Source organism: Chrysochloris asiatica, unplaced genomic scaffold (genome assembly GCF_000296735.1).
Source record: "Chrysochloris asiatica unplaced genomic scaffold, ChrAsi1.0 scaffold00092, whole genome shotgun sequence".
NCBI classification, from domain to species: Eukaryota; Metazoa; Chordata; class Mammalia; order Afrosoricida; family Chrysochloridae; genus Chrysochloris; species Chrysochloris asiatica.
In genome coordinates, this window is record NW_006408610.1 from 249,504 (window position 1) to 260,282 (window position 10,779).

At 40.6% G+C, this 10,779-nt stretch overlaps 1 protein-coding gene across 1 annotated transcript in view; it reads left to right on the forward strand.

Moving 5' to 3' along the window:
- Positions 1-10,779, forward strand: part of FBXO22 (F-box protein 22) — a 36,509-nt gene that overhangs the window by 12,443 nt on the left and 13,287 nt on the right. Inside the window, exons 4-5 of the mRNA XM_006866454.1 lie at positions 1,422-1,517; positions 5,227-5,391. Coding sequence (XP_006866516.1) covers positions 1,422-1,517; positions 5,227-5,391 — 261 coding nt within the window. The remainder of the gene's footprint in view (positions 1-1,421; positions 1,518-5,226; positions 5,392-10,779) is intronic.

A 10,779-nucleotide genomic window follows, 5' to 3' on the forward strand; every position in this document is an offset into this window, starting at 1 on the left:
ACACTTAAATACTATATTGTTGTTGTAAAGTGCCACAGAGTCTGTTCCAATTCAGAATGACTTCATAAAGGGTTTCTGCGGAGTGGCTGGTGGTTTTGAACCATTGACCTTGTGGTTAGCAGTCCAGTGCTTATCTTACAGTGCACAGGATTCCTAACTGCTAATCTAGTCCTGAAAAACGTGCTGACTTTCTGCGTCTCTTAGGGTACTCCCTATGGTATGCATGAATAAATCTTTGACTCTTAGAGGAACCCTTCTGCACTGAAAATTGATTCTTAGTCTGCAGTGTAACTAAAGCAAATTCTTTAGAAGGGGATTTCTCATTTTGAAGTTCCCTAGACACTTATTTGTATTACTAAAACAATAAGTAAACCTTTGATTATATGAGCTTTTATGGTATTTGAATTATGGGGGTCGAAACTGACTCGACGGCACTTAACAACAACAACAACACTTTACCAAAATTATCTACAGATAGGATTCCTCTCAACTTGCTACAAGCAAAAAGGGTAATTGTCCTATGATAGGCACACTAGGTTCAGAGCTAGAGGTAATGGATAATCATGATCTAATCTGAATTTGGTTGACTATTTACGCAGCCAAAAAAGTAGTTATGCTATAATATTGGCTGAACAGAAAGATAATTGTTAAATGCCATCGAATAGGTTCCGACCCATAGCATCTCTGTGTAGGGTTTCCAAGGAGTGGCTGGTGTGCTCCAAAGATAATGGCCAGTCTGAAAAGGAATTGCTCCATTAGACACCAGGTGGACAAAAGCAGGATACTGCCTCACTTGTTTTCTCGTTATCTGACATTTTGTATTTACAACAGTAATAAAAAGTCTGTTTTTCACATTAAACTGTACATCTGGCTGTAATGAATGCCAAGATGTGATGCAAGAGTAACACTAGCTGTGCTGGTTACCATCATGTGTCAGCCTGTCTGGGCCACGATTCCCGGTGGTTGGGCAGTTACATAATATAAGTAGATAGTTGTATAATGGTATCGTTTGGTTCCTTGTAAGCCCGATGCGGGGTCGCTCTGAGTCGAACCAAATGCAAAGCACTCAACACCGATAATGATGTACTCAAGCTCCGTTTTGTGATCTGATGTGATTAGCCTCCGTTTTTGCATAATGACCTCATCTCTGGAACCGAACCATGTCAGTAAGTGAGACCAGGGCGTATGTGAACGAAGGGGAAAGACAAACTAGTGTTGTTTAAAAGTCTTAGAACTTAAAATATAAAGCAGAAACCAAAAAGGGGGAAACGTTTGTTTAAATCAAAGCTTTTAGATATTCGTATCAAGTTTTTCAATGACTTTCAAATGACAAAGATCATCCAGTATGTGCTTTTCTTTTTATAGTGTCAGATGTGGCTAAATGTAAAGTATTTGCTCATGTTGTTACTGTGTTGTTACAGCAAGGAAAAGAACCAGTATGAAAACAGCATTTGCCCTTGAGAAGCTATTTCCAAAACAGTGCCAAGTCCTTGGGATTGTTACCCCGGGAATCATAGGTGAGAAATACCTTTCATGCCTTCTGTATATTGGTGAGTTAGTTGTAGCTTAAAACTACTCATTTTTGGCCTTCCAAAATACAATAAAGTTAATCATTATTTACCTGGTATTATTTTGACTTTTGTTAATTACAGTGGTTAATATTTGGGTGTTTTTTTCTTTTTAGCTATCATGAATAATCTTACTGTAAACATTTGTGTATATGTTTTTAGGTGAACTTTTTTTTTCTTTCCTATCAAACATATATATGTGTGTATATGTGTGTGTGTGTGTGTGTGTGTGTATGTATGCATATATATATACATATATATGGCTTTTTGTGTTGTTGGTTTTTTTATTGTGAATTGAGTGAAGGTTTATAAACAAGATCATGAGTTTTACATTCAACAAATCATCCACTTTGTTTCAGCTCAATGATTGCAGTTCCCTCCATGGAATAATAGTCATCACTTCCTCCCTGTGGTTCCTAGTTCGCTTCCACCAACCTTCTCATTCCTTCTCACTGTTGTTCTTATGTATGTGTTGTCCCTTTGATTTTGAATGATCTTTGACCATTCCATCATTTATAGTGAGCATATTTTACTAGTGGTGGTGTTCTCCCTCTGTACCAATCTGCTAATTGGCTGAAAGTTGTTCCCTGGTTACGAATCGGGCTGCGAACCTTAAGGTCAGCAGCTCTGCGGGAGAAAGATGAGGCTTTCTACTCCCGTAAAGATTTACACCCTCGGAACCCTGTACAGGGTCGCTATGGGTCGGAACTGACTCGATGGCACTTAACAACAACAACAACAACAACTGCTTGGCTGGAAAACAGTGTGTTGCTTTTTAAACTTGAAGGATGGATGGTTGAGGGCCACAGACTCAGGTTCCTCCAGTTTCTTTTTTGACCAGTAAGCCTGGTCTTTTAATTTTATTTTTTCAAAATAATTTTGAGTTTTATTCCACACATTTTGTAGCTCTATCTAGGACCTTCTAATGTGATCCTGATCAGGGCAGTTGGTAGTGCTAGCTGGGCACCATCTAGTTCTTTTGGTCTCTTATGAATATGTTTTCATTTGTCTCGGATATATACTTAGAAGTGTAATTGCTTGGGTCATATATTAACTTTATGTTTAACTTTTAAAACATAGTGTGTTTTTGGTGAGAGTTTACATAGCAACTTAGGTTCCCATTTAAAAATTCCTACACCAGTCTCTGGTAGCGTAGTGGTTACGAATCGGGCTGCGAACCTTAAGGACAGCGGTTCGAAACTACCAGCTGCTCCGCGGGAGAAAGATCAGGCTTTCTACTCCCGTAAAGATTTACACCCTCGGAAACCCTGTACAGGGTCGCTATGGGTCGGAACCGACTCGACGGCACTTAACAACAACAACAACAAACACCAGTTCTTTGGTGACTTTGGTTATATTTTTCACTAGGTGAACATTCTCATTAATTCTGTTCTGGTGGTTTTATTTACAGTAATCGTGTCTCCCTATCTCCTTCTCATTTTTTGTTTTAGAGTCATTGTTACCTATTTGGTCTCAGGTGGTTTTTTAAAGAAGTACAGATACTCACAGTTATAGTCTCTATATTTATGAGCTATTTTATTACCTAAAGATAAATGGTAACTTTGGAATCGTTTTAGGAGTTCACGGTTTAAAGGCCATCTCAGGCTCATAGTCTTGAGAATCCTCTTGTCTCAACCAGTCCAATAAGTTTGGATTTTTTAAAGAATTTGTGTTCTGTTTCTGTTTTTCTGCAGTTCTAGCAGGAGGCATCTATTATGGCCGTGACAGAAGGGTCACTAGTGGTAGCAGGACACCATCTAATTATGGTAGATGAGGTTGTAGCTGACTTGTCCATTTTTTTTTTTATCAGTGTCTTTTGATGAACAGGAAGTTTTGATTTTGGTTAAATTCAGTTGATTGCTATTTTTTCTTATGGTTGATGTTTTGTATGTGCATTCCAGGAAATCTTTGTCTATGATATGATCTCAAAGATAGTCTCTCATGGATCTTCTAGAAACTGCATATTTTAAACTGTCACATTTAGTTTTGTGATCCAATTTGCGTTTGTGTGTGTGTGATGTAAGGTTAATTTTCCCCGTCTGTTTATGCAGTTAATTCCATCACCATTTGTTAAAGAACATTCTTCAGCCATTAAATTGTCTTGGCCCAATCGTTGGCTTTATGTCTGTGAGAATGAGCAAACCAGATTCAGAAGAGGATGGAATGAGGGCTGTCACTGGTGATGTCAGAGCAGCATATCAGAAAGATGTTTACCTGTGTTGTATTGACTTTACAAAGGTATTTAACTGTGGATCAAAATAAACTATGGATAACAATGTAAAAAATGGGTGTTCCAGAACACTTAGTTGTGCTCAAGCACAACCTGTATATAGGCCAAGAGGAAGTCATTGGAACAGAGCAAGGGGGCTACTGTGTGGTTTGAAATGAGAAAAGGTGTGCGTCAGGGTTGTATACTTTTATGATATTTATTCGATCTGTGGGCTGAACAGATAATCAGAGAAGCTAGACAATATGAAAAACACAGCATCAGGATTGGAGCAAGAGTCATTAACAACTTATGATATGCAGATGGCACAACTTTGCTTGATGCAAGTGAAGAGGACTTGAAGTATTTGATAAAGGTAAGAGACCACAGCTTTCAGTAAGGATTGCACCTTAATGTAAAGAAGACAAAGATCCTCACCACTGGACCAACAATTAACATCATGATAAATGGAGAAAAGACTGAAGTTGTCAAAGACTTCATTTTGCTTGGATCTATAATTAGTGCTCATAGAAGCATCTGTCAAGAAATCAAACGACGTATTGCATTGGGCAAACCTACTGCAAAAGATCTCTTTAAAGTGTTAGAGAGCAAAGACGTCACTATGAAGGATAAGGTGCGTCTGAGCCAAGTCATGGTATTTTCAGTTGCCTCATATACTGTGACACTAACTAAGAAGGCCGGAGAAGAATCAGTGCATTTGAATGACGGCGTTACTGAAGAATACTAAGAGTACCATGGACCTCCAGAAGAACAAACAGATCTGTCTTGGAAGGTGTACAGCCAGTGGTGAGACGTTATCTTTCATACAGAAGGAATTAGTCCCTGGAGAAGGACATCATGCTTGGTAAAGTGTGGAGGGTCATCAACAAAAGAGCCCCCTGAACAAGTGACAGTGACATTGGACTCAAACATACCGTTTTGTGAAGGACACATACTAGGCAGTGTGCACAAGATGGCTGTGAGTCAGAACCAACTCCGTGGCTCCCCAAAACAGCACCAGACTCCCCTCCCCCTCCCCCATCTAAGTTCATCAATTAAAACCAGTTTTGCATCATTCGCTCTTCTCTCTTAGTTTATAAAAACATTTCTTCCTGAAAAGTTTGAAAGTAAGTTGCAGATATCTTACCATTGGTGATGATGGTATGCCATGGAGTCAGTTCCTACTCATAGTAGGGTTTCCGAGGCTGTAAATCTTTATGGGAGCAGAGAGCCTCATCTTTCTCCCACACAGTGGCTGGTAGATTTGAACTGCTGACCTTGTGATTAGAGGCCCAATGTATAATCCACTGCTTACTTTTGTTCAGATAGTGGCCTGTTAGCTTGGTAACTGACTACAGTTGTCTAGGTGGAATGCTTGATTAGCATTGTTACAAATGGAACTTGTAACATTTCATTGAGTGTCCTTATGAAACTGTTCAATTTTTTTTCTAGTGACTCCAATGGGCTCAGGCAGCAATCGACCTCAGGAAATAGAAATTGGAGAATCTGGTTTTGCCCTTTTATTCCCTCAAATTGAAGGAATAAAAATACAACCCTTTCATTTTATTAAGGATCCCAAGAAAGTAACACTGGAAAGACATCAACTCACTGAAGTAGGTAAGTAATTGTCATTTACCTTTAGTTGCAATTTTGTTGCTTGTATTGGTTACATTTTAAATCCTGGCTAGTGGGTGAATATTAGGACCCTTTGGGAAAGTCTGAATTGTGAAGAAGTTCACATATATCTGCGAATTACTGAAGCCATGGATAATCCAAATTTACTGATTGAGAGAGGCTAATGAGGCACATTTTTATAGGGTTGATCTACTTTTTAAATTATTCTGTGTGCTTTGAAGCCTTCTATAAAGTGGAATCACTAACTTACTAAAGAACCAGAGTGGAAATTTTTTTATAAATACTCTGCAGATAATCTGTATTTGAATCTGAATTTCCAAGGAATTCATTCTCTGAGTATTTTTTTGTATTTTGTCCTATATTTATTTGTTTGTCAAAGCTGACAAGCTTTTTTGGTTTTGGAAAGTTTTTATTTCATTTTCACACTAATAATCTTGTTCAATGGAGCACAGTGGTGCAGTGGTTAAAGGGCTCTGCTGCTAACCTGACGGTCGGCGGTTCAAACCCACTAGCAGCTCCATGGGAATAACATGCAGAAGTTTGCTTCTGTAAAGATTTATAGGCTTAGAAACCCCACTTTCTCTTATGGGATCGCTGTGAAGTAGAATTGACTTGATGGCTGGTGGGTATTGTTTTAAAAACCGCTTCACATGGAAAAAGTATAGTGTCCCCGGTGATGAGTTTGGTGGTGGTGGTCATGTGCCGTGGAGTCGGTTCCGACACATAGTGGCCCTGCATAGGGTTTCTGAGGCTGTAAATCTTTATGGGAGCAGAAAACCTCTTCTTTCTCCCACTGAATGGCTGATAGTTTCAAACTGCTCACCTTGAGATTAGCAGCCCGACTCGTAACCGCTATGCTACCAGAGCTGTTAAGTTTAGGGAAGGTAAGAGAGGAAGGGTTATAGCAGGGCACATCAGCCTGGAGGAGAGTGATCCTAGGCTTAGTAGGCTTTAGTATGTAAGCTCTGGCAAGAAAGTTCATTTAGTACACAAAGCAATGAACTAGACACAACGGGTGGCTCAGATGGAAAAGTGCGTGACACAGGTGGCCTGTAAGATTCAGTGGCACTTAACAACAACTACTACCTGAAAAGATGGTAGTTTGAACCCACCCAGAGGCGCCTTGAAAGACCCGCCTGGTGATCTGCTTTCATTCAGATGGTCACAGCCTGGAAAAGCTGGTGAGGCTCTGCTCTGTGCACGTGGGGTCCCCAGAGCCAGGGTGGATGAGCAACTAACGACAACACACTAGTTACTCAGGCTTTTTATCTACATCTGCAGATGGCTCTTTGACCATTAAAATACTCATTATTGGCATATGCAGCATTCAATAGGATCCCCTTTTATGTACAGGTCAGCCAACCTGTGGGGTGGTGAGCCACCCCATTAGGAATCAGTTGTTTGGCATCCAAAGGAGAACTTGTGATTGGTGTACTGATCTCCACGAAGCATACACTGAGACTCCCTTTTGTAGCTGTCCCTCACAGTGCACAGTGCACAAAGTCAGTGGATGGAGGGAGGGAAGCCCAGGGTGAGGTATTGGCAGCAAAGGCAGTGAGCAGCAGGCCTCAGTGTAGGAGCAGTGGCTGGTCAGGTGCAGGTGAGCAGTGGAGAGTTTCAACAAGCAGCTCTGTGGTGGTAGGCAGCATAGCCTAGCTATTAAGAATGCAGACTTTGGAACAGCCACCTGTCTAGCTCTCCAGGGCAAGTTTCTGAACTTTTCTAAACCTTACTTTCACCTTCTATAAAGTGGAATCACTAACTTACAGAGCTGTGAGGATTCCATGAAATCCCTATATGCGGAGCACTGAGCAAATATGCTAAGATGTTTAACACTAGCCTCTCTTCTGCCTTAGGCAGTCTTCCCATCAAGTCTTGGGTGAGCCACTACCTTTAGTGTGGCCTTGTGGTCTGAGGGGGAATCGACTGGAAGGCAGGTGTGACCTGGTAGAGGCCAGTGATGATTTTGGAGATCTTTAGCCCCATTCAAAAGCACACACTTGTCTCGGTTTCTGTTCTTAAGTGCTGTCAAGTGGGTTCCGACTCCTAGTGACCCTGTGTAGGGTTTTCCAGGAGTGGCTGGTGGATTTGGATTATGTTTACTGAGGTGGTGCATCCTTGCACTGTGCAGCATGCTGTTACTTACCTGGGCAGAATTTATGGTGTACTGTCAATGAGAAAACTGAACCTTGGCAGTAGAAAACCAAGGTTCATAGACTACATAAGCAGCAGACCAGCTGTACTGTTAATGTTACTTTAATGAAGAATTCCAGGCTTCTGGGGTAAAGACCAGATAGTGCCTTTAAAACTTGGCCCAGTGTTATGGGGGAAGGCAAAAAGAGTTGTAGAGCAAATGTGCCTGTGCAGTGGGGCCAGTGCCTCTGTCATTTCATCATGTGACTTAAAGTGAGAAGAAGAGTTGGGTCTAGCAAACTATAGCACAGTGTTGGGATACTTTGATAACTTGGTTTTGAGTATGTGTCTTCTGTGAGCAGATTGTATAGTTCTTCTCATCTATTGAAGAACCTGTCCAGATCTTATTCTAGAGGGTACTAGTGATATAAATGCCTAGATTAAGAACCATAAAATCTTAGGTCTGGATTTTCAGTGTACCTCACAGTTACTGGTTCCTTCAACAATACAAGCCATGAGCATTCCTAATTCTGCCTTTCCTGATGAGACTTGATGTTAGAAGACCAGCTGGAGCTTGCAAAGCTTAGCAAGCCAGTTGTTTTGTTTTGTTTTTAAAGAATTAGTCAGGTGGTTAGAAAATAGTTGAGGCCAAAGACTTTTTTTTAATTAGTGGTGAAAATATACACAACAAAACATTTGCTGATTCAACAGTCTTGATGTGTATAATTCAGTGATGTTAACTATTCTACATGTTGTACAATCATTATCATTTTCCAATTTATTTTGCTGCCATTGACATAAACTCAGTGTCTCCTTTCCTCCTCCTTTTGCACCCCTGGAAACCATGGGTAAGCAGGATTGGGAAAAAATCCAACTCCAGTGAAGAAGCCTGCCTTCAGTTTTTGATTCAGTGTTTTGGTAAAGTCATGTGACCAAACCTTTTGTTTTGTCCTGAAGTAAGTGTGGTGTCGTCCCTGTAGCATCTTGGGAGTCCTGCATGAGGTCCTGATATGCAGCACTGTGGGAAGCCAGAATCCCACTAAAACTGCATGTACTTCAGGACAAAACATGAAGGAGGTTTGGACACATGACTTAGCCAAAACACTGAATCAAAAACTGATCTACAAGGTCGGCCGTTCAAGCTCACCAGCTGCTCCTTGGAAACCCTTTACAGGGTCGCTATGGGTCAGAACCGACTCAACGGCACTTAACAATAACAAGCCACATATAGGAATCAGAAACGGAAAACTGGCCCTAGATTTATTCTCTGTGAACGTAACTGGTGGTCTTACCAGGGAGCCGCTTGTTGTTAGTCATTTTGGCTTGTTCCAAAGCATCACTTTGCCCTGTGTGACCTTGTAGAGATTTAGACTTTGCCTAGATTGAATAAATGATCTTTATTCTCTCCTATGCTAGCTAGTTTGTTTCCTAGTTGTGGGTATTTGCAGATTTAGAACGCTGGTTTTTATGTAGTCTAGAAAATGGTGGCATTGGATGTGAATTGGAGGCTGTGGCGTCCCTTCTCTGTAGAGTTCCAGCCTGCATTCTGGAACCGCCACTTGGAGGAACTCTTCTGTATTTCTAACAGTTGAAATCATTCTACTCGTGTTAGAATCCTTTGGGGACTAGGACATGTTTTCTGTAAAGGTCAAATACTAAATTATTTGTGTTGTGCAGATGACGTGGTTTCTGTCAAAACTATGCACCTCTTGTGTTGGGGTGTGAAAGCAGCCATAAAAATTCATAAACAAATGGCTGCACTCAAGTACAATGGTTTATAAACCTAGGAGAGAGGCTGGGTTTGGTTTAAGCACTGTAGCTTGTCTATCCCTGCCTTATAGTTCTGAGCTCTAGCGAGTAAGATCTTCTGTGAAAAGCGCACAATAAACAACTGTAACAAACCCATCGACCTTGTAATTAGCAGTTTATTGCTTATCCTATAGCACTACACAATGAACAATAGAGGGGATAATATAATTTATGAAATTGTCTGGGCATCCTGGCCTCCAAGGAGCATTCTGGTTATACTTCTTCCAACACAGATTGCTTGGTTCTGTTGGCAGTCCGTGGTACTTTCAGTTTTCTCCAACACCGTAACTGAAAAGCATCAAATTCTCCTACAGGCTTCCGTATTCACTGTCCAGCTGTCACATGCATATGAAGTTATTGAAAATACCATGGCTTGGGTCTGGCGCACCTTAGTCCTCAAACCTGACATCTTTGCTCTTGAACACAGATTTGCCTAATGAAATACTTAATTTGATTTCTTGACTGCTACTTTCATGACTGCTATTGTCAAGTGCCGTTGATTGCAATCCCAATCCAGATTCTAACGACATTCTTCAAAGAGATGGAAAAAACAATTACAAACTTTATATGGAAAGGAGAGAGGCCCAGGATAAGCAAAGCACTGCTTAAGAAGAAGAACAGGATAGGAAGGATCTCACTCCCTGATGTCAAAATTTGCAACACGGCTACAATGGTCAAAACAGCCTGGTACTGGTACAATGAAAGATACATTGATCAATGGAATAGAATTGAGAATCCAGAAATCAACCCATCCACATACATCCAACTGATTTTTAACAGAGTACCTAAGTATATTGCATGGGGAGGAGGTGCTGGCAGAACTGGAAAGCGATATGCAAAAGATTGAAACAAGAACTTTACTTCACACCTTATAAAAAAAACAACTCAAAATGGATTAAAGACCTAAATGTGAATCCCAGAATTACAAAGGTCATTAAAGAAAAAATAGGGGAAAATGTGAGCGCTCTAATACAGGGCATACACAGACTACCAAACATTTTGAAACTTACACAAAAATAGACAAAATAGATAATGGGACATACTAAAAATTAAAAACTTACGTGCATCAAAAGACTTCATCATAAGAGTAAAAAGGGAGCCCACAGAATGGGAAAAAATCTTTTGCAGTGACACATCAGATAAGGGACTAATTTCCAAAATGTATAGGAACCTATAACACCTCTATAAGAAAAGGACAAATAACCCATTTAAAAATGGGCACATGACATGAATAGACACTTCACCAAGGAGGCGATCCGGGCAGCCAACAAACATATGAAGAAATATTCATGATCACTAGCCGTTGGTGGCTGTGTGCCGTGGAGTCTGTTCCGACTCATAGTGACCCTGTACAGGGTTTCTGAGGCTGTAAATCTTTACAGGAGCAGAACGCCTCATCTTTCTCCCACGGAACAGCTGGTAGTTTCG